At 45.9% G+C, this 23,309-nt stretch overlaps 1 protein-coding gene across 2 annotated transcripts in view; it reads left to right on the top strand.

Annotated features, from left to right (window-relative positions):
• Nucleotides 1-23,309, top strand: part of GALNT16 (polypeptide N-acetylgalactosaminyltransferase 16) — a 74,415-nt gene that overhangs the window by 17,130 nt on the left and 33,976 nt on the right. For both annotated transcript variants that reach the window (XM_064460032.1, XM_064460031.1), the window contains exons 2-4: nt 10,160-10,335; nt 13,249-13,347; nt 20,005-20,072. In XM_064460032.1, coding sequence (XP_064316102.1) covers nt 10,160-10,335; nt 13,249-13,347; nt 20,005-20,072 — 343 coding nt within the window. The remainder of the gene's footprint in view (nt 1-10,159; nt 10,336-13,248; nt 13,348-20,004; nt 20,073-23,309) is intronic.

Below are 23,309 nucleotides of genomic sequence, written 5' to 3'. Positions count from 1 at the left end.
GATAGATCTCATGTCTTCAAATCTCTGAAACACAAGTCCACGTTGTGAGCTGAAGGTCATTCTTGAACTTCTCTAAGAAACCAGGTCATGATTCAACAGCAGCATATTAAGTCACTCTGTTAAATGCCAGTTTGGTTGTTGGTTTACAGATGAGTTGCATTTTCATATTGGGCCTGGCTACATCCCAACCAATGGGTCCTGCCAAGAGCCTTTCTGTGTGGTATTCAAAAGCTAATGTGAGGAAGAGCTGTGTGGAGCATCATGGTAAATTACCTGACTTGTCAAGGTTGTGTCCTACCCAGGTGTTATTTCCTGGGAAGATAAGCTCTGTGCAGGCTTTGGGGCTGTGGGCCAGCCTCCAGGAACAGCATGGTACTCTAGCTGGCACAAAGGCAGGAGTGTGGCTCCCTGAGGCCAGTCTGCCACCCGGCTTGGTCTGCAGGATGTGCAGTGCTTCCCACCTGCATGGTGCAGGTATCTGTGAGAGGCTGTAACAGGATCTACCTGGTGATTGATATGGGGAGAGAGGAGAAACTGGAGTTAGTGCAGAACTGGATAATATTCAAGATCATGACTGTGTGAGCAAGATCCACTAACAAAAATGTTAGGGGAAAACCAAATTCTTTCCTTGCTGGAAGATGGGGAGAAATTCCTACCTCCTGCTGTGGGGCTGGATTTGTCCCTGGTGGGGGTGCAAAATGTCCCCTTGTCTTCCTGGCTCAGCTGTGCACGTACACATTATTTCTGTAGAGTGTGAATGTTGGTTAGTTGCAAAACCACACCATTTTATTAATAATTTTCTAATCTCCATTTAAAGCTCTAACTCTTGAGGATGAATGATACCATATGAATGGTACTTCAACTTCCTTTCTCTAGCCTTAGCAAAAAGCCCTTACAGCATGATCTTGAAGGCAAATAAAATGAGTCCCAAGCTTAATCTAATTATATATTTTAATGTTTTGGGTGAGCAGTGCCTGCCCCTCAGTGCTAGCTGACCTCTGGTCATCTCTTAGCTAACTAGTTCACTGCTGACTGCGTTAGTGGCCTGTGAGGTCTCAAGTTGTTTTCTCCTCCGTGAAAATATCAGTGGTGGCATCTGTCACTCTAGACAGTTGTGATTAACTGGGAGGAAAAGGCTGAATGTAGGTCACTTGAGTTCAGCGGGAATAGATTAGTACGTGAGTGCAGGAGGCACATACACATTTTGTGTTGGTGCAGACAGTGTAGGCGGGGGAGTGGGCGTAGAGAGATGCAATTTATGTGACTGATATGTTTAATGAAGACCTAGGCCACCCTCATTTGAACTGTCTTATTGGCTTCATAGGTGCTACCAGGTAATCATGAGGGCACCGTTTGTCTTGATACAGAATGCTATAAATCAGGGTTTGGGTAATGTCTAAATGGTCACTGGGCATCTAATGCTTAGAAGGCAGTTAACAAAACATTGTGCCTTTTTCTTCGTTTTAATAATTCAAAATCACTTGGAAACCAGGGACATTTTTACATATTTAAATGTCTCTAAAGACCAGGACATTTTTCTAGAAGAAAAAGTACAACTTCCTATATTGTCTCTTTTATTTTTTCTCTGAAGGCCCTCAAAACACACTTTTACAAACTCTGTATGTATAACCTTGAGCAGAGCAGTATTCCTATATACATTAAGTAACCTAGATGGATCTTGCTGAGGAGGTTTGCTATGTGATACTAAACAGATGTCTGAATGCAGACATCTTCATGTCCATGTGACCGTCATTTCTCTGTACAAAACCTTAATTCCCAGAGTCACTATGTCCCTAGCTCTACCCACTGGGATCTCTTTCTGACAATGTGGCTGTTTTGGTGGGGGTGGCAGCATGAGCTGCCTAGTCCCTTAGGTATTCAAAGAGTGTGCTATCATGTCTGTCTTCTCCCTGGCACCAGATGTTGTCAGTGATATTTATGGATAAAGAGGTATGCTTGGAAAACAAGGGCTGTGTCAGGGGAAAAAGAACCCCACAGACCTCACATTCCCCTCTCATGCTGATACTCAGTAATTTTGAAGACCATTCCCTCACTATTTTTCAGGGCTTTCTCCACATTATTTTTCTCCTGGAGAGAAATGCAAAAGCATAAAGTTTTCTGTCAGCAAAAATGGGAGTGTTCATGTCACAACAAAATTTGCCAAATAGAGTAAAAATGTTTTTACTTCAGGGAATGAGATGAAGAACAAAAGGACGCAGAAGCCAGATACGTGTGTGTCTGGACATGTGGGTGTTTATACAAAATCAATGTATGTGAATGTCATAAATACATTAAAAACAAAAATTGTAATATAATTTTCAGTTTTGCGTAGTGGACATCTGTGTGCATTAGACTTCAAACCGAGAGAGGGAATAGGCCTTGGCAACTGCTTCATCTTCATCTGGTTTTCCACAGTCTGAGCAGGCTTATTTCCTGAGAGCTGTTTCGAAGAGAGTGCCCTCAGGCATCTATCTTTGAAGTCCTTTTGGCTTCCACTGCTTTGCTTTATTCAACACTCCTAAAACCAAAAGACTAGAAGGATGCCCCAGGGCATCATGTCCCCTCCCTCAAGTTATGGGCAATGTCTTCCTGCCTCTGGGCAGCTGGGCCAGGAGACTTTGCAGGATCCAGCCCTTGCTAACAGCTTAAGGTCTATTCGGGATTACATAGCTGGGTCAGAGATGGGCATACTTTATAGAAGTCATCCCCTGATATATGCTATATCTGTATATGCTATATGTGTTTTGGCCAGCTATAGAGCATGTAACATAGTATTGTGCACCTGTCACACGTGATGTTGTGTAATAAATTCCAGCTTCTCAGGTTACCATTCTACAAAGAATATACACCAGGACTGTATTCAGAGGGGAATCCAGGTAGGCATGATTTATGCATGGACTGCTAATCTACATGAGGGTGGGGAGGGGTTAATTCATGCTGAAGCCGGTCACTGCACGTGGAAGTGAGTTGTTTGCCTGCGGTATGATGCTGAGCTTGTATAACCAGCATGGCAGTGAGTACCCTGCACTCTTATGGGGCTGCTGTCTGCAAAACGAATGAGACTGAAGCGTGCTGTAGTTCTGGTGCTTGTGCACTGTGTGTTACTTCTGGCTGTCCTCCAGTTGTCAAGCCATGATGCTTTCATAACTTTGGGACCTAGGCAAATTGACACAGATGTGCTTTGTGGAAGCATCCCTCCCTTCTGTAGACAAGGACATGCAGAATCAGGATGAAATATCTCAAGAAGGATGCTTTTCCGCAGAGTCACTAAAGAGATGGCCAAGTCGGATCATTAGGCAGAGGATACATGGCTGCTTCAGAAGCAAGGCTGAGTTCTTAGACATGAAAGCAAGGAGCTGGGACCATGGTAGGACAGACACCACCTTTCCATATGACGAGAAGTTGCATGAGGGTAGTGGTCGGTGAAGGTGTCAGAGAACCACCGCTCATGATAGACAGAGGTAGAAACTTAATTGCTCTTGGGTTTGTGTTTTTTTTGCTGCTCCCCCTGTAAACTTCCTCTGCACTGTTTTCCTCTCTTGTATTGCCTTCTTTCTTCCCCAAAAATGCCCAGAAGACCAGCTTGTCAAACCATGGCAAGTCTGCTTGAAAGATAGTGGCCAAGCCTTATTTATCAACTTGCTGTTGTGACCTGTAAGTCAGCAACATCCTGTTTCTAAACTCTTCATGCTAACAGCCCGTGTCTGCTTGTCGCAGACATCGGAGAGTGTGATGTTCACCTCATCCAGACTGTAGACAATAACATGGAAAACACTATGCCATCTTCTGTGTCTCTTGGAGGAGGCTCTGAAAGTAGCATCCAAAAATTGATGGGTGTGGGGAGAACAATGGTGTGGAAACCAAACACAGAAAAATAATTGCTTCTCCTTTCTTGCCTTAAACAGGATTTCCACCTTTTCAGGCCAGATGCTTGAGGACGCTTTCCTTGTCAACAGCTCAATATCTGGCAAAACTATGCGGGAAGAACAAAGTAGAAAATGTTTTGTGGAAACCCATGACTTCCTAGCCATGAGGTAGGGATGGAGAGAAAGGGTTTCTCGGATCTAAACCAGAAGTGAGGAGAGATGCAGTCTTGCAGAGCTGGCAGAGAATTGCTTCTGCATGTACAGAAGGCAAATGCCAGGAGACAGTGGAAAAGAATAGGGAGGTGGAGTGGCACATTGGGTGAGCAACAGTGGTGGAAAGCAAGCCCCAGCAGACTGTCCCTGCTTCTCACTCCCACCATCCCTTGGCAGCTACAGCTCTGTCGCAGGGCCTCGAGAAACCCTGTGAGCTAGCAACCATGGCCTCTTCTCAGAGGGCACTGAAAATAGCCTCTGCTGGGGGCCCACCACTGGTCTTTCCAGCCTAATTTGGAACTGGCAGCAGTCCTCAAGATTGTCCAGTACTGACGGCAGTAGAAAATATTTTGTCACCAATTAGCTGGTGTGGGAGCTAATCAATTCAAGTTGCTTTACTGCTTCCCTTGTGTTACTCCGGTTTGTGCAATCTACAAACAAAACATTCAAATCAGTCTCTGAGCTTCGCAGTCATCACTTGCACTTCTTGAAGAAGAGAGGTGGTTCTACTTAACCGTGGTAATTTTTATTAACATTTCATAAGAGAAGTTCCATAAGAGCATAGTTCTAAACCACATTTAAAATGCTTTACACGGTTAAAAAAAAGTATGAATAAAATAGGCCTTGTGCTGTCAGGCACAGCCTTTTTGAGCAATTTTTTTAGAGAATTATACAGGCTATTTCATGAGACCTAACTAGAGCCATGTGCCCACTGGGATCCCTAAACCCAACTGGAAACGCAACACACCCTCTTGTCAACAGGCATTCAAGAGATCTTGCAGGTTCAGCCCATCAAGAGTAGCTTGCTCACTGGGCAAGCAGGATCTCCTGGGAATTTCTTGGGAGTTCCTGCAGCTTTCAGTCCTGCCCTGTCTGTGCTCTGTGCCATTCACAGCCCATCCATGTGCCAGCATATGGGTTATAGAGCTGTGCAGCACCTGTCTCTCTAGCATCCCTAAGCACTGCTTCGCTCCGCAGCATCTGATTGCTGTTGGTGGTGCAGTGCTGTTCTGTCCTCTCTGGGACTTGACTTTAGGTCACCGGGACAGTGTATGGAGCAAGTGGAGTGAGCCCACAGAGAAAAATTTCACACTGAGCAGGCCCTAACAGCTCCACTGTGGTTTACAGAGGTGACTTGGCCATGGCCTTTGCTTTGCGGGAAGAGGATTTGCTCAGCCAGCAAGGCTGTATCTCTACCCAACAGGTTGAAGCTGGGATTAAACCAATTCAGAGGGGAAACCTCTTCTGAGGGGAGTTGGACCTGCAGGGCTGGCTGGGAGTGAGGTGCTGGCAGGGTTGGGGACCATGGTAGTGGGGGTATGTGAGGCTGTGGCAGTGGGATAAATCAAAGGCGGGCCTTGAGAGGGAGGAAGGTTTGGTGAGGTTACTCCCTGGCTTGCTTAGTGTCCATATTCATCAGTTAGACCTTCCTGGTCAGTTCATCCTTCCAGGGAAAGACATTTACTGGGGATGGCTTGTAATTGATGCTTTTCTGTCCTGGGATTTGACAGAGTTGACATAATCATGAAAATGAGCTTAAACTAAAAGAGAAGCATGGCAGCCCCCTGCTCCATTTGCTGTACTAGTGCTAAACACTTGTAAGAAGATATGTAAAAGCTGCAAAGTATATGTCCCATCACATAAAACTGCTCTTGGACTAACTTCACAGTAACTGTAAAATCATTAATTGCACTTCCTTTGAGAGTTTTGCATACCTTACTCTAGCTAAGTAATGATTCCTCATGGCCCCTGGAGTATAGTTAGTATTTGGCCAGGCCTGCTGTTACCAAAAAATATCTAGGGACCCTAAAGTCCTCAGCTGTTCTGGTTTTAGTGGCTGTTGGTTGGAGCTGCTGTATCTGTGTCTCGTGGCAGACAGTGGCAATGGACAGAGGTGACTGGTCTTGCTTTTTTACAAGTGATCAGGCCTAGAGGAATATCACTGTGCTAGTCAAAAAATAAGCCTCTCAAGGTTTCATAGATGTGCATGGCACTAATTCCTTTCCCATAATGCCTCACTTACAAAGTTAATTTTGCTCCTTAAATAGTTTCTTGTCTCTTGAACCATATAAGAATGTGCTTTCAACAGCAGAAGAGCAACTCAGTCCATTCTGTGGCTGAAAGGGAAAAGCATATGCGAAAATGAGACATGGTGAAATGAGATTAAAAGGTTTTCAGTATTTCCTGAAGTTTTGGTATGTGAATTGTATTGGAGGTCTCAGCAATGTTTGGGACAAACTTTAATTTGTACGAACTACTTTCCTATTCCTATCTTAGACACTCATGTTTCCAGTGCCTGTTCAGCTTTATTTCTGCATTCATCTAGCAAATTTATTTTGGTCTATCACAGAACATCAGTCAGAAGGAACTGGGTTCTTCTGCTCCCATAACTCCCACTTGTTGTTCTAGTCTCAAGCATGGGTATACAGGGTGTGTAGCTATGTAGAGAACTTATAGGTATGAACTGTCCTGTTGATGTGGTAAAAGTTTTAACGCTGCACTCAGCTGTACATAGCGTGCCTTTAATATACCCAAAGCTTGTATGTGCTTATATTGACTCTTCCTCAAGTGGGAGGTGTTAATGTAAAGAGAGAGGAAACAAGGGGTGGACATCAGTCCTCCTCAGAGGGTTTGGCAGGGGACTCACTACTAGTTCGTAGAGAACCTGTGCTTCTCCTGCCAAGTATGTTTTCAGTTAACACTGAAAAATGTCCTGTAGTCAAATATCTATGTTCTAGGAAAAGAATCTGATAAAGCAAGTCAGTCCTTGAAGATAAGCTTTATATTTACTTTGTCAGGCTTGTTCATAGCTGTCAGCTCCACTCGGGATGGCATTTGCTCTCTTCTCAGGCTTTGCTATTTGTGCTTTGTATTGAGCTGTAATATCTAGGGCTTTTCTGAGGACCTACTACCTTGCTGTTTCTTCCATGTTTTACATTAGCGCACACCTGATGAACTGCAGTGGTCTGTGGGGCCTTACTGATTTTTATTTATTATTTTCAGACCTTTTCCCATTTGTTGAGGTAATTTTGAATTCTGATCCTGTTCACCAATATGTCTGATACTTCTGCTGTATTTCCTATGGATTTGATAAATGTACTCTGTCTCAGTATCCCAGGTGCTTATGAAAATACTGAATAGCACTGGATCAGAACTAACCCCTAAGACCTGTTCTCACCATAGCCCTTCTGCTCTGACAGGAAACAGCTGGTAATTCTGGTCTGATGGCAGCTTTCCAACCAGTTTCACCCATTCTGTATTAGTTTCACCTAGACTATTATTTCTCTAGCTTGCTAATGATGTCTTACCAGCCCCTATCAAAAACCTTTCCAAAGTTGTGATGTATCTACTGCTTCTCCACACCCTTAAGACTGATTGCACCATCACAGGAGAAAATTAGGTGGGTCTGACATGATGTGGTCTTGACAAATCTCAGCTGGCTCCTATTTGTTACCTTGTTATCATTTTGGTCCTCACAGATCCGTTATTTGATTACTTGTTGATTACCTGTTAATTAGCTCTCTGTCTGGAAACTGAAGCTAGGACCTCTGAACTATCATTCCCTCCCCAACCCTCCTTTTTCCCTGTTTGAAGAGAGCATGAAGAGATGCTGGCTGAGATAAAAACGAGAAAAAATGAGAAATGTTTTTAACTGACAATTAATTCCCAGTGCTCTTTTGCTACTTTTAAAATTTGACGTACAAGTAACATGAGAACCGTAGTATCTAGGGGAATTACTGAACCCTGCCATGGGGAGCCCCTGCCCTTGCAGTGCCCTGACAAAATGGCTCCTGAAGGCTTGTTGCTGCTTCCAGCTTTTTGCACAAGGTACATGGCAATATAAACCAAAACCAGCTGTTGTTTTTCCAGGGCTTGGGGAGACAGAGATAAGTAGTAAAGGGCAAGCGAGTGACTGCAAAATATTTAAAAGCACATGACAAGCTGGGCTTTTGCTACAAATCAGTGTTGTTTTGTAAGGCAAGAGGAAAAAGAGAAATGGAAGCTAAGCTTGACAAAATGCCCAGTTTGAATTAAAGAAGGAAAACATTTCAATTTCTAGAGGCACTAAAGTAATTCTTTTCCTCCTCATGCTGAAAATATGATTTCAAGGGGGAGCCTAGGCAGCAGGCTGTGAAACTAGCCGTACAGATAACTGAGCCATTGCCCTAGCCCATCAACAAGCCCAGCCTGTCCCAGGAGGATGATGGCATCCCTTGCGGAGGGGCGGCAGGGCAGGGCGCTCACTGCCTGGAGGGGCGGAATGAAGGCAGATTTACTTGCCAAAGAGTGCCTATGCAAGTCCTGCACTAGGGTAAATCCATACACAGCAGCTTGGTTGTGCACTGGTTGAATAAGTTTCTTTGTGTTGAAAATAGTGGCACTTTTTTCCTCCTTATGAAAAGACATTTCCCTCATTCTTGTATGGCAATAAAAGGAAATCTGACCATCAGGCTGACTTTGGCTGTTTTAGGCATAATTTTATGGGCCGCCTTCTATTTTTTTCTCACTTCATTCATCTTATCTCCAAACTGAATTGTCCTAATGTTTAATTTCTCTTCATCCTCTAGTAGCTTTCTTCCAGAGACCAGTTTGACAAAGCTTGCACTCTGGCCATGGCTGCTGAGCTGTCACTGATTTTGTATGACTTGGCAGGCCAAGTGCGGGATTTTATTGAGCTGTCTGTGAGGATGCTTAGATCCTGAGTGGTCATGGTTCATTTGAAATCCATCAGTGTGCGTGAGTAGTTCAATTTGTTGCTTCTAATGTTCATTATCTTGCACTTGTCCACAGTGAATTTCATTTGCCATCATCTTACCCAACTGTCTGGTTCTCCTAGGGCTGTCTGCATTGCAGGGTAGCCCTTCTCAGAGAAAGGTGCAGAGACGTTTGTTTTCTAAGCGCTCTCTGGCTTCAGGAATTTGCTGTGGTGCTGTCTCTTGAGTTGTTTCCCAGCCCATTTAGATGGCTTAACCAAAATGCTGTGTGATACTGGGGACAAGTCCGTGGTCTCTTGCCCTCTAAAACTCCTAAAAGGAGCCTTATAGCAGAGGGAGAAACTTAATCACGCCTAGTATTAGAGGGTATCCACACTATTTTGTACAGAAGGACCTCAAGATCTGGGGACTGTCCAGCGCTTTGGATGAGATGTGCATGTGCTGGCATCTGCCTTTTGCAGCAGTTTTAGGGAGCTCCAGCATTCCTTGGCTGCTGGGGGTGTTTTATGGCTTCTTCATTATTTGTTCTATCAAATGGCTACCACAGACAATTTGTTAAACTACATGATTGTATAAACAATCCTGCTTGCTTTAGAAACTGCAAAATATTGGCTTATAGGTTGTTTCTAACCAAAATCTCACAACTAAGAGTTCAGTATGAGCTAGAACTGTGCCTGTCCTCCCTCCCAGTGGCCCTAGTGAGTGGTCTCCAGGTGCTGGCATTCCACTGACTTTGTGGCCTAGGAAAGCTAGAGGAAAATAAGGAGAGAAGAGGGGTGGCCCAGGTGTTTTAGCTCTTGCACAGGACTGGGGACTGTCACATGCAGCTTCCAACTTTATCACAGACTTCTGTGAGACTGGGCAAAGCTGGACAAGGCACAGCAGGGAACCTGCTCAATAAGCTGCCTTTGTGTTTGTATGTGATGGTGATTGCTGAAAGGCTGAAACCGTTTTTCCTCAAAACACCGTCTTTCAGCCACATTGGCTGGAGGCTGCTCTCAAGCCCATGTTGCCTGGAAGGGCTTCCAGATACATGCAATCTTGCATGTTCTGCATAACAAGTGCTAAAGGGAATTTGGCTCTGCCTGTGCTATCAGGAACAGCAGCTTTCGTCCCAAACTGAGTCTGTAAAGATAGTGAAGCCTTCAGTTTTCTTCGGAGAAGGCATATATACCATATAACACCATATCTGTGAAGGTTTCCTGCTTTCCAAGCTCTTGCCTGACTGCCTTCCCCCATACCTGAGCCACTTACAGATGTATGGCAAACAACCTGTCTTAGCGTATGTGTGTCTGAACTTATTACCTGTGTCTAAACATGAGTTGGCTGTTCTCCCTGATGCTGTGATGCTTGTCTCTGCTCTAGATGACAGGGGCTCCCCAAAGAGAGAAGAACCCAAGGAGGGGTTTCGATGAAAAGGCTTACTTGTCCTCAAAGCTGCTGAAGGCTGGAGAAGACCCCTACCACCAGCACGCTTTTAATCAGCTAGAGAGTGACAAACTCAGCAGTGATCGGCTCATTCGGGACACCAGGCACTACAGGTACCGTGTAGCCCTTGCTCCAAGCTATGGCTGATGCTTGGTGTGGGAAGTCCGCTGCCCTCCTGTCTTGTTCCACAATGTTGACAAAGGATAGTCTGGGTTTTTCTTTGCCAGTGTTGGTTCATTACCTCACTGTATTTCATGGTTAATCTGGAAAGGTCTCAAATGTGCGGAGACCCTTGACTAATTTGGTCCCAGCTTGTTGCTTTTGTAGCATCTCTTCTCCCAGGTCCAAGCATTGTCTCGTTTCAGTGCAGACCCTCCATTGCAGCCCAGATGGCCCATCTGACAGTTGTTTTTTGCACAACTCCCCTCACACTCACGGCTCTTCTCAGCGACCCTTTGTCTTGGCTGGCTTTGTTGCAGCCTTGCTTTACTCTGGCATTCCTCACCTGCTGTGCCCTGGCTGTGTGAAGCTGGTTTGGTGCCTTCTTTCCAGCCTGAGCTTTATGGCTTGGATGAAGGCTCCTAGGGTTGGGACAAAACTAACATGTGAATACACTGAATATTTCATGGCTTGCAAAGCGTTCATCATTCTGTCCTTGTTTCACTGGGAGTGAATTTATTCTGCTGATTAAACTCATCTTTAAGTCAGGTAACTATTTTTGTAGTTTCTGGAGTACAAAGATAATGTCATACCTTGAAAACTGTAGGTTTTGTAGTGATAGGATACTGTAAAACAGCCTACTTCAACAGAGAAAAAATAGAAGCAAACCAACCATGTCTGAAATGCTTATGTATCTGGACTGGAACCTAGACCCTGCCTAGGGTTGCAAAGCAACGCTTCACAGCTGCTGGGAATGGAAAACCAGGCATCTAACTTGATGGGAACTGAAAGGGATGTCAGCAGTCATGGAGCTTTGCGAGCCTGCCATCAGGGCACTTTGCAAATGCAAGCAGCTGGGTCTTGGGTTGTGAGGTGAGAGTCTTGTACTCCTGTTCCCTGGTACAGTACTTGGGATTGGCTTCCTAGTGACTCAGAGGCAGAGGTGCCGTGTCCTGCATTACTGACAAGTCTCCCCGCCGTGCAAAATTACTGTTTTCTGTTAATTTGCTGTCATGTTCTGGCCTACAAACAGTGGTGAATTATTTTTTATTTTGATTTGTGGTAGCATGCAGAGCATGCTTTTTGTGAAAAGCTTCATTCATGCTCTTCAGTCTGAAGAACAACATATATGTGACTCCCTGGAAATGTATGGCCATTTCAGCCCCAGCTTTGCAAGGATTCCCTTCAGCAATGGGGAGTCCAAATCAGTATATAATCAGAGCAGATAAACCTATTTCCATGTTCCTTCCCTTTGCAGAGATGGCAGTCTGGGAATGAGGTATTTGGTTTTGAGAACCTTGTCTTATAGCGTTATTGGAATGGTTGCTGGGATGGCAGTTTAGGATGAGGACTTATTTCAGGTGGTACAAGTTAGATGTGGTTTGAGGAAAGCCCATCCTTGTATCATAAATGGACCTGGCTCTCTGTTTTAGGAGCGGGGACTCAACAGGTCACTAACATGTCACTTTTTCTTCAGGCAGCCAAGCAGAGCTTGATATACGTGACTCCACATCCTACAAGCTCCTTCTGACCTAGCATGTAGATGGTTTTTTTTTTTGATCCAAAGCAAATAGAGGGCCAACTTTCAAGCACAAACTTTGTCCTTGTCTTCTGTAATGCTCTAATAATGCTGAGCTCTTGGGAAGACTTCCCCAAACAACACATACACCAATTTCTGCTGCTTTTCCACTTCTTGGTGCCTTAGTACATTTTATATGCATTACGTCATGGAGTTACCTTGAAAAAAACAATAAATGTGGTATGTCTCCTGTCTGGTCTCAGGTTTTCCACTTTAGTCTTTTTCAAGGTTTCTCTATATGTTTGAAAATTGCTGCAAGGAGCTGCTGTCCCATTAATAAAATGTTGCAATGAAAGAGTCATAAACCAGTAGGATTGAATGTGATAGTAAAAACAGTAACAGTTTAGTAATAGCCATAAAAGAATAGTAAGTAAATGCAGAAGTACAAGTAGTGGCTGTTAGACTGAATGTGTCCTGGGAGGGAATACGATTCAGTTCTTTGCATGGCTGTGAGTTGTTAAGAACACTAGGCCACAGTTTCAGGTGTGAGCTCTTCATCAGACACAGAATTAGTGCAGACTGAGTGCTGTTTAACACTGGCTGGAAGTTAAGAAGGCAGGCGCTCTGGAGGAACGGATCAGCCCAAATCTGCTGTTCCTAGTATCTGCCAGAACTGGATCCAGGATTCATATCTGAGAGTTCTTCTCCAAGAATCCTTGTTCTTTACAGGGTATGAGCAACCCTGATGCAAGCTGATCCTGAGTTAATCCTTGGTTCTGAGTATGAGAATGAATGTATGTACCTAACGTTGCAAAGTCAGATGAGAAGGTGGGAGGAATTGCTTTCCTTTGCCAGCTGAGGTATTAGTGTTGAACCGTAGGAACTCCCTGATGCAGATCACAGCACTAGCTAGTGTTTTCTTTTCTGTAAAGTCTGATGTCCAAAGAATTTGAAATGCTTTATACAGTGATGCCTGGGTGTACCAGCTCCATGCATCCTTAGCATGTGCATGTCCTGTGCATGAATAAACAAGATTTTACATGAATCACAGGCAAACCAGGGACTAGAGTCCATGATGTTGAACCCTTGTTCCCCATGAAACCCACATGCCCTCCCTCAGCATGCAGCATTGTGACTTTAGGTACACAGCCTCAAAACTTTGCCTTTCAACAGGCATAGTTCTTTTTAAGCTCTGCCAACCTTGGTGCGGGGACTGCTGAGGCCTCGCTTGCTGTTGTTTCTGGTTTTAGTATATTATTCTCTTCTCCTTTAGAAATTCTAGGTACCTTGCTGCAATGGCTGCTTCTGGGTGATGTTTGGCTTACAATTCTGCTTTCCCATGTTGCAGATGCACTTCTGTACGCTATGACACAGACTTGCCAGCTACCAGCCTCATCATCACCTTCCACAACGAGGCACGCTCCACCCTGCTCCGCACGGTGAAGAGGTGAGTTCAGCCCTGGGTGCTGCACCCAAACGATGGTGCCTGAAAGGGCACTGGTGGAGGGATAGGCATTTTCCAGTGGCTAGGCAAGCGGGGTGGCTGCAGTCCCCCAAGCGCTTGTGATCTGCACTTGAGCTGGCCCACTAGGATCAGTCAGGGTCTTGGATTGGCAGTGTGGGCGTATCTCCAAAGACAAGAACATATTTGCAGTTGTCTGCTGTATAGCCCCCGTGGGGGGAAATCATTAGCAGCAGGAAAGGGGCTGCTGGGCCTGTGTCCACAGGTGGGAACAGTCTGTGCAAGCTTTGTTTGGAAGCGTGAAGGGGGAACCAAAGGGCACACTGTGGGCTGCTAGATGCAACTGAGCAAAGGGGCTTGGGAGGAACTGTGTTTCATAAATGGGAATATGCAGCCAGCCCCCTGCTAGAGCACGCGTTACAGGAGTGACATGTTACTGGCTCAGTGAGGGCAGGGGACACAGGTCACAAGTCTTTCAACCAGAAAGTGATGGACTTGAAGTCCCCTGGAGACTGAGTCCTTGTGGTCTGAGCAGGTGCTCAGAGTCACTTGCTGGTAAACAGTTGCTGAACCTGATGGCCCACCAGACCCTTCCTGGGGCTTTGTGCAGAGACCCTGCTGAACCTGCAGGCCGCTTGCTATCTTGTACGAGTGTCTCCTCGTATCTGTGTATCATCAGCAGTGGCCAAATCTAACCAAGTAAATAGGTGACATAGGGCCTGTCAGCATCCCCAAGTAAATGGGAGCATGCAATTATCTGTACCACAAGGCAATGTTCCAGCTGCTTCTTCCCTTCCACATCGCCCCCACAGAATGAGGGAGGCTCTTTCCTTTTAGTTTTCACACACACAAAAAAATGTCCTCTGCCCTCTCTGACTTATCAAGTAATTTCTCAAAGGGTCCCTGAAGCCTGCAAGCAGATCCAGGAACAGCCTGTGGAGGCTGAAGGAATAGTTAATTGTCTGGCTAGAAGGTTGAGCTAATGGTGTCACTAACAGGAATGCATTATTCAACATCACCACTTCTTCCCTTGTCAGATCGTGTGGGCCTAGAGAAATGTGCTTTGTGAATAAATAACAGGCTTTTTCAAGTTGGCCTTATGGCTAGAAGGCTGGGTTTGTCTGCCAGGTTTGGTGCTACTGTGTTTCCAGAGACCTGTATATATTGTGTTATCACATTTTGCCTTTTTACCTCTCTCATTTCCTTTTCATGTGAATCATAAAATTAGTTCTGCAGAGGCACTGTTCAGAAAATTAGCAGATTTGTTTGGAACCATGGTACTGCTAGGGCAACGGGAGGAGATTTCTGCCAATTACATCATAGGTCAGACAATAAATGGTTAGGTGTTCAGAAACCATGGTAGTAGGATCCTTAAGAAAATCTCAAGGCAGCTAATCAAATAGCCAGATGCCACGACAATTAAAAATAAGAGAAGGTAACATTCAGAGCAGCAGTAACACAGAGAGAGAGAGAGAGAGAAATTGATATCCAGATCCTATGGAGGTGATGTGTACTAATGAGCAGATGAGTGTTGCCAATGCAGTAACAGGCCAGGCTTGCTCAAAGCAAAGTCAACTAGAGCAGGTTGCTCAGGGCTGGGCCTGGTCAGTTTTTAGTATCTCCAAGGATGGAGACTCTTCAACTCTTCAGCATTCCCTTCTCAAGGCTGAACAAACCCGGCTCTTTCAACCTCATCTCTTCAGTCTTACGTAATTATCTTACTTATCGCAGTGTTCTTTCATTGGACCCGCTTCAGCGTGTCCCTCTTTTTCTTGTCCTGGGAAGGCCAGAACTGGACACAGCACTCGAGATGTGGTATTACCATTCAGATGTGGTCTCCTGCAACCCAGCGCCCCCAGCAAAGACCTTGAAAAATGGATAACCCTTCTGTTCAAATTGGCCCCGCCATCCTGCTGCCACTGGAGGAGTGCTGTTGTGAAGGACTGGCTGCACTCTGCTGTGGATGGTGAGGTAGATGGCATTTCCTCCCAGACCTCTGGCTACAGCTGGTGTCTTCATTGCCAGATGGTTTACAGCCAGTGCATATGATTGATTTACTCCTTGCTTACATCAAACGTCGGAAGTGTCCGTGATTTATCCCTGTCTGATAAGGGAACCCCAAGGCTGAATTTTTCTTGGGCTCCATAGTATTTTCAGTGTCACACAGCCAAGCATTGGCTAGTAGCCTTGTCTTTGAGGCATGGGGGGTTTGACAACCATACACAGAGCTGAAGGCTCAGGTAACGGCTGCGCTGTTAGAAGAGGCATGGGGCTGATGTCCCACTTGCAGGTTGACACTGATGTTACAGAGGGAGTTGAAGATTTCACGGTGCTTTTCAAGGCCTCTTCTGCAACCCTAGAGTACTGTCTTCCAGTAAAACGCATCTGAATGTGCCAGGCTGTTACTGCTGTAAATATAGTTGTTTCTCAATTTGCATACGCAGTCAGTGCACCAAATACTGTGTAGTTACTTTGGAGCACTGCGGGATGTCAAGTGTCAAAGGGGTAGGATGGTTCTGTTCTGTTTGGTTTGTGACCTGGCTGTGAGTGATATTAAGCAACAGGAGGCATAAAATGGCACTGCCTGCTTAGCTGCTGACTAGTAAGGCTTGCAGCCTGTCATTATTTCTATATCTGTAATAGCTTTCTTAAGCCAGGTAGAGCAGGATTATTTAGATAATTAGAATTAACGATTTGAGATATACCTGGTGAAAGTTAAATATGATTCCACTGTTGTTATGGGCCTTTTTCCAAGTTTAGTTATCATAATTACACTATGGGGATGCTATAAGAGAAGTAGGGGTGGAAGATGACAACAAATGGAAATAAGCAGCACTAAGCGCAAAATTTTCTATGGCTGAAAACTTTTTTAGAGGCCCCATCTTTAGAGATGAGTAGAATATGTACTACCAGTTAAAGTTTTTGTACCTGAAGCTTTGCAAGCCTGGCTGGTGAGTGCCTGAATCTGGGGACTCAAATCAGCTGTAAAACTTTGGGAAATTCTAGGAAGAAGTATGTGAAAAGGGTATTGGAAATTAATTAATTAATTAAATTAAAACTAGAGGGAGCCTAAATGTGTTCCCCTGAGCCAGATACCATCTTACTGTGTTATTCTGACAGCTCTGCAAGGTAACTCGGCTGAGTGGCAGTGCTGGTACCAAAAGGTCTTGGAAAATGACCCAGGGATGAGACTCCTGCATTATGGTTTATTTTAGGTTGATCTAACCATGGCAGCTGTAGGGGCCAGATCCTGGTCTGCAGACCCTTCTTGCTAATGACACCTGCATGTATGCACATGTTGACTTGCACAAGCACCTCTGGCTGCTCAGCAACTGCCAAGTAATCCCTGCTGCCCCTGGGATCTCCGCTGGTGGGTGGAAGCAATGGGAGTGATGTGCTGTTGTTGCCATTTGAGGATTGGAGAAATGTTTGTGTATAAGGGAGAAGGGGAAACAGAGGAGTTGACTGTGGGGAGGAATAACTTCTTCCCTCCAGCGCCCTGTCACTTGTCCCTCCTGATCCCCAGAGGCAGCATGGGCTGCATGTGTGCCTGCTGCTGTGGGCTCCGGCCATATTCCTCCTCTGGCCTATGTAAAGGCAACAGGCAGCTGGACCTGCTGCCCAGCCTGCAAACTGCCAGCGGGACCAAGCCAGTGCACCAGTAGCCCATGCTGCCCCAGATCCTACCGGTCCCATGTAGGGAGTCCTCCAGATAAATTTTGTTTGTTTGTTTTCAGTGTAGAGGGGGGACAACTGGTTAGGAATATCCAGCGAGAGACTAAGAAGGGGAGTAGGGAAAAAAAAACCCAAAAGGGAAATGGGCTATCCACCAGAACCTGCGAACGCACCAGTTCAAAAGGCCTGTTGCTGGCATCCTCGGTCCTGCGGGAGATGTGTGTCAGTCAGAAAGCCGCTTACCTGCGTGATATCTCTTCCTAGGCAGGACGTAGCTGTCATTCTCAAACCAGTTGCTTGCTTGGCATCCTGTTCTCCTTTAGAAATAACTGTCATTCAAAAGGTGTTTTGCGTGATTGATGCCTGTGCCAGACTAGTCATTAAGCAATACCCTCACTTCTGCTGCAGTGACCGTTCTTGCAGAAGGGAAAAATCAACTGCTGTGTTCTCTGGTCCCTTTCTTTCTCTTTATGATTTCAGCCAGTATTGCAGGTAGTGTTTGGTTTTGGTGCAAATGTAAAGGTGAATACTCAGGCTTTAAGTCAATGGCTTTGAACAGCTGTCTGGTTCGGTGCCTGTGCAGAGAGCTTGTATAAATTCTGCTTAAAAGAATTCTGTTGTCATGCTAGAGCGTTTGGTTTAGCAACTCATTACAATGACAACTTAATAGCAAAAGAGGAGATTATTTTAGAGCAAAGGAAAAAAAAAGATGCTCCTCTGTGAACACCTGGAATAAACAAGATTATCTGTGAGGTGGTGAGGGATGGATGGATCAGGAGAGGAGAGGAACTCATTGGCAATGCTGATGTGTCATGCGACAGAGTGAGGACACTGATACTGAAAGAAGCAAGCTGTGAGAAAAGACAAAGGAGGTGAGGAATCTGTGAGGGAGCAAGAGTCTGTTTCTGCTGTAAAAAGCAATTGTCATTTGAATTTTGGAATCCTAATAACACATTTTGTGCTGAAAAGTAATTGATTGTCATGCCAGTCTCTGCACCTCACTGGAGGGAAATACTAGGATTACTCTGTTCCTTGTTAAAAAGTCAGACCAGACAGAGTGCAAAGAAGATGAAGTACCTTTCCCAAGGATCCACAGCAAATTATTGCAGAGCTGAGAGCAGAACTGGGCATTGAACAATGGGATGTGAACTGCTCGAGGAGTATTTTCTCTCTACTGGGTGGACAGGTGAGGAAGAAGGAACAGAGTGGGTTTTTTTTCCCAGTTATGTTGTGTTGGAAGACCTGAAACTTGTGGAGAAAATGTGAGCATTGCTAGTAGTCAGGCTAGTGGGAGAAGGTGTAGAATTCCATTTTACAGCCATTATACAGCAGTGTGCAGCCTGTCTACGTTGGTTGTTTGCATTGAGTTTGCACAGACCAGAATTTCAGTGCAGGGCAACCTTGTCTGTAAAATATGCATATGAAAGCTATGCTGGGAGAGGCTGCGCTTATAAATGCAAAGAGGAACATCACTCACATCCCATCCCACCACGCTAGGGGGATCTAGAGAGGTATGAGCCAAGAGAAGTAAATAAGATTCAGCTTTGAAAAATGCAAGCTCAGTAATCTAGGTACATATAAGCTCAAAATACAAATACTCTGAGACATATGAAGCAGCATAAATCTTAGAGTGAGATGTGATACTGAGCAGCAGAACAGTCAGGATTTTGCTGTGTGAGACAGCAGAAAACTCTCCCAGACTGAGGAAACTTTGGCTCTGTAGGCAAAGCCGTCAGTGATGATACTTAGCAAGATAGTAATTTATTTATCTACAGCTCCATTTCTGGGAGTATGGGATTACTCTTGTTGTCTGTTTTCTATATAAAACAAAAAAGCACACACACCCCCCACTTGCCCCCCCAGAAAAAAGACCCACCAATTTTTCTGCAGAATTGCTCAAAATCAGAAGAGCAGATGTCACTGAAATAAGACGGGTTGCTAGAACCAAGAGGAGAGTGTTTAACTCTGGTTTTTTAATACTAAAGTTTGCACAGCTGTAATCATCACTGGGGTGACTAAATATGACTGACCAATCTTGTTGAAGGCAGTGAGGACCTGCCTCTGCATAGAGGCACTGGAGAAGGAGACTCAAAGAGGAATGTGCTGTGTGCTTGTAGTAGAGCCAGGGGCGGGACTTGAAGGTCATTGAAAATTAGTTCTAGTGTCTTAAACAAATGAGAGGGAAAAAGAGGTCAGAATCAGGCTGCTCTGACATCAGGGTACCAGAACGCATCAACCTCTGAGAAGCACAGAAGCTTTTATGCCCCATCCTTGTGTGTGAAAGCCCCCGTGTCCTGCAGATGCAAACCCACTGCAGTCCTTGAGGGTATTGTGGGGTACGGTACAACCAGCCTGAGGAAAGCGGGGAGCTCTCAGCAAGTGGTTTGGTTTGAAAGAAATACAAGTAACAAGCAAAAGAAGGAAAAAAAAAAATCCTCTAATCCAGAATATTGCCAAAGGAACCTGCCTTCCTCCCAAAGAAGGGAATTGGTGAGAAATCCCCAGCAAGCCTCATCTGTGGTGTTGAGACAGAGATCCTTGCTGGGGAAAGTGGCAGCTCTCTTTCTATTCCCTGGCAGTGATGAGCTTTGCCCAGAGCCTGGCAGATGGGAACCGCTTCCTAGCTGCCTCAGGGCAGGTTGTGCTGTCCTCTGATTCTGTGTTTAGAGGCAGAGAGCATGCTGCAGCATCCTTTTCTAGCTGTCCCCAGGCAAGTCCTGCAGTCAGCTTCCTGGCTGTGGGACTGTGTAAGATCCAGCTAAGATGCCATAGATCTCTGGGATACTGCTGCTTGCAGTTTGGCTCCTGCCAATGAACACTGGTACAAGGCCAAAGTTATATCTTCCATGTTACTGGAGTTTGGCATTCCTGCTGTAATGCATAGAATAGCAGATTTGTATCAGTCCTACCATTGTCGTTATGTCATTATCACAAAGATTGTCTTTTTTCCTTCCTGGGTCCCTGCAGCCTCCTGAACCGTACCCCTCCTAGCCTCATTCAGGAGATTATTTTGGTAGATGACTTCAGCTCAGATCGTAAGTATGGACCTATTTCCCTTGTACTTGTGTCTTCCCTAATTTTTTCTTTTTTGTTTGCTCTGTTCAATCTCCCTCCCTCACAGAGATTCCCTCTTGTCTGTAGGGAAGAGAAAAAGAAAAGGAAGGAAGTTTTTATGTGTTTAGGTTATGTCGATGCATGGCAGAGGCCTGAGCTTCTTCCTCTTTTTTAATTTCCATTGGGTCTTCCCATTTTGTCAGCTTGGCTGTTCTGGCCAGGTTGCCAGGGATCTCTGTCTAGTTTCATTACGCACCGTTTTGTAAGCTGTTTAGCACAGATATGTATGTAGCAGTGATTATTTGCAGAGTGGTGTAACAATGAATTATGAGCAGAGCAGGTAATTATAAACCAAGAGAGCAAGAGGATGCAATAATGCTTACAGAAGATTGCTGCCTGGGGTCCTGCAGGCAGACTGGGGTGACACTGCCTGCCTGTCTCCATGTGTCTGGGATCCCAGGTGTCCCTGTGGGAGGCTGTGGAAGGGTTAATGCTTTGGGCAGCATTGTACCCTCTCTTGCAGCTTGGCACAGGGATGAAGTGTCTTTTGCATGAGTAATGCCAGACCTGCAGACTGGAGACTATGGGCTCTTTCCGTCTGTACTGTTGCTCTTGCTCCTGGCTTTTGTGTAGCAGTGGTGAGGTGGTTCGGACAGAAGACACTTTTCAGCTAAATACTTATGCAGCTTTGGCCAAAAAAAAATTTAAAGGTGGACACTGAGTAAGGATGTAACCTTCTGAAGGCCTTAGTGTGATTTGGATAAGGATTGAGCTGTACCCTGCCGCTGCAGTTGGGTGTTTCTGAGCACTTCCAACAAACAGTCCTAAACATATTTGGCACCTAGAAATTCAATTCTCAATGGCCAAAGTGTACTAGATCAACACTGATGGATCTCTGGGACCTGTACTGCACAGGGCTCAGCCAGAAACTCCCATTTAGGCTCTTATGTAAATAGAAAGGTTTTTTAAAAGCCCTATCCCATCCTAGCTCTCATTTTTCTCACTGACAGATGGATATTTGTTGTACAGCTACTTCCCTGAGGCACCTGCACGGAGGCATGTTAGCACATGCTTGAGGTCTGCCTTTATACATGCTTTATACCTGCCTCAGTTTCTCCAAAGATACAGAGAGTTTGTAAGCTCTGGCAAGTAGTTACAGTCGCTGCGATGTACTCCACTCCTGGAGAGTGAATGACTGATAAGGATTCTTGTCCTTACCTGAAGTTGTGACTTGGCCAAGATGCACGTTGCCTTCTCTTGTAGCAGATGTCCAGCAAAATCACAGAATTGCATAATCACAGAATGGCAGGGGCTGGAAGGCACCTCTGGAGATCATCTTGTCCAAGCCCCCTGCTTGAGCAGGCACACCTAGAGCAGGGGGCACGGGAATGTGTCCAGGTGGGTTTTGAATGTCTCCAGGGAAGGAGACTCCACAATCTCTCTGGACAGCCTGTGCCCCTGCTCTGGCACCTGCACAGGAGAGACCTTTTTTCTCATATTGAGGTGGAACTTCCTGTGTTCCAGCTTGTGCCCATTCCTCCTTGTCCTGTCATTGGGCACTGATGAAAAGAGCCTAGTCCCATCGTCCTGACACCCACCCTTCAGATATGTATGGGATTTCATAAATACCTCCCTCAGTCTTCTCTTCTCCAGGCTAAACAAACCCAAGGCTCTCAGCCACTCCTCATAAGGGAGATGCTCCAGTCCCCTGATCATCTTGGTAGCTCTCCGCTGGACTTGATCAGGGAGTTCCACATCCTTCTTAATATGGGGGGCTCAGAACTGGACACAGCACTCCGTATGTGGTCTCACTAGGGCAGAGCAGAGGGGGAGGATAACCTCCCTTGATCTGCTGGCCACATTCCTTTTAATGCAGCCCAGGATAGTGTTGGCATTCTTGGCCACAAGGGCACGTTGCTGGCTTATGGTCAGCTTGTTGTCCTCCAGCGCTCCCAGGTCCTTTTCAACAGAGAACAGAGCCACTTTCCAGTAGTTCAGGCCCAGCCTGTACTGGTGCCTGGGGTTGTTCCTCCCCAGGTGCAGGACCTTGCACTTGCTTTTGCTGAATTTCATCAGGATACCCTCGGCCCAGCTCTCCAGCCTGTCCAGGTCTCGTTGGATGGCAGCACAACCTTCTGGTGTATCAGCCACTCCTCCCGGCTTGGTATCATCAGCGAACTTGCTGAGGTTACACTCTATCCCATCATCCAGGTCACTGATGAATACGTTGAACAGGACTGGACCCAGCACAGACCCCTGGGGAACACCACTAGTGACAGGCCTCCATCCAGACGCTGCCCCATTGGTCACAACCCTCTGAGTTCTGTTGTTGAGCCAGTTCTCAATCCACTTCACCGTCCACTCATCCAACCCACACTTCCTTAGCTTGCCTGTGAGGAGGCTGTGGGACACAGTGTCGAATGCCTTACTGAGGTCGAGATAGACACCATCCACTGTTCTGCCTTCGTTGACCCAGCCAGTCGCACCATTGTAGAACGCTATCAGGTTGGTCAGGCGTGATCTCCCCTTGGTGAATCCATGTTGCCTACTTCTGATAACCTTCTTGTCCTCTACATGCCTGGAGATGACCTCCAGGATGAACTGCTCCATCACCTTTCCGGGGATGGAGGTGAGGCTGACTGGCCTATTGTTTGCCAGGTCCTCCTTCTTGCCCTTTTTGAAGATGGGAGTGACATTTGCTTTCCTCTGGTCCTCGGGCACCTCTCCTGTCTTCCACGACCTTTCAGAGATGACGGAGAGTGGCTCAGCAGCAACATCCGCCAGCTCCCTCAGCACCCGCGGGTGCATCCCCTTGGGGCCCATGGATTTGCGAGGATCCAGTCTGCAGAGGTGATCTCTGACCCAGTCTTTCTCAAACAATGGTAAATCTTCCTGTGTCCCAACTTGTCCTCTCACCTCTGGGGGCTGGGATGCCTGAGTGCCAGCCTTAGCAGTGAAGACCGAGGCAAGGAAGGCATCCAGCAACTCCGCCTTCTCTGCGTCCTGCATCACCAGGACCCCTTCCTTGTTCAGCAGTGGGCCCGCTGCATCCCCAGTCTTCCTTTTACTGCTGATGTATTTAAAGAAGCCCTTCTTGTTATCTTTGACATGCATTGCCAAGTGGGCCTTGGCCTTCCTCGTCCCATCTCTGCACGCCCTGACAACATTCCTATATTCCTCCCAAGTGGCCAGTCCCTTTTTCCACATACTGTGAACCT

Source organism: Phalacrocorax carbo, chromosome 9 (assembly GCF_963921805.1).
Source record: "Phalacrocorax carbo chromosome 9, bPhaCar2.1, whole genome shotgun sequence".
NCBI classification, from domain to species: domain Eukaryota; kingdom Metazoa; phylum Chordata; class Aves; order Suliformes; family Phalacrocoracidae; genus Phalacrocorax; species Phalacrocorax carbo.
The sequence above is the reverse complement of the archived record's forward strand: the minus strand, read 5'-3'. Positions and strand labels throughout refer to the sequence as shown.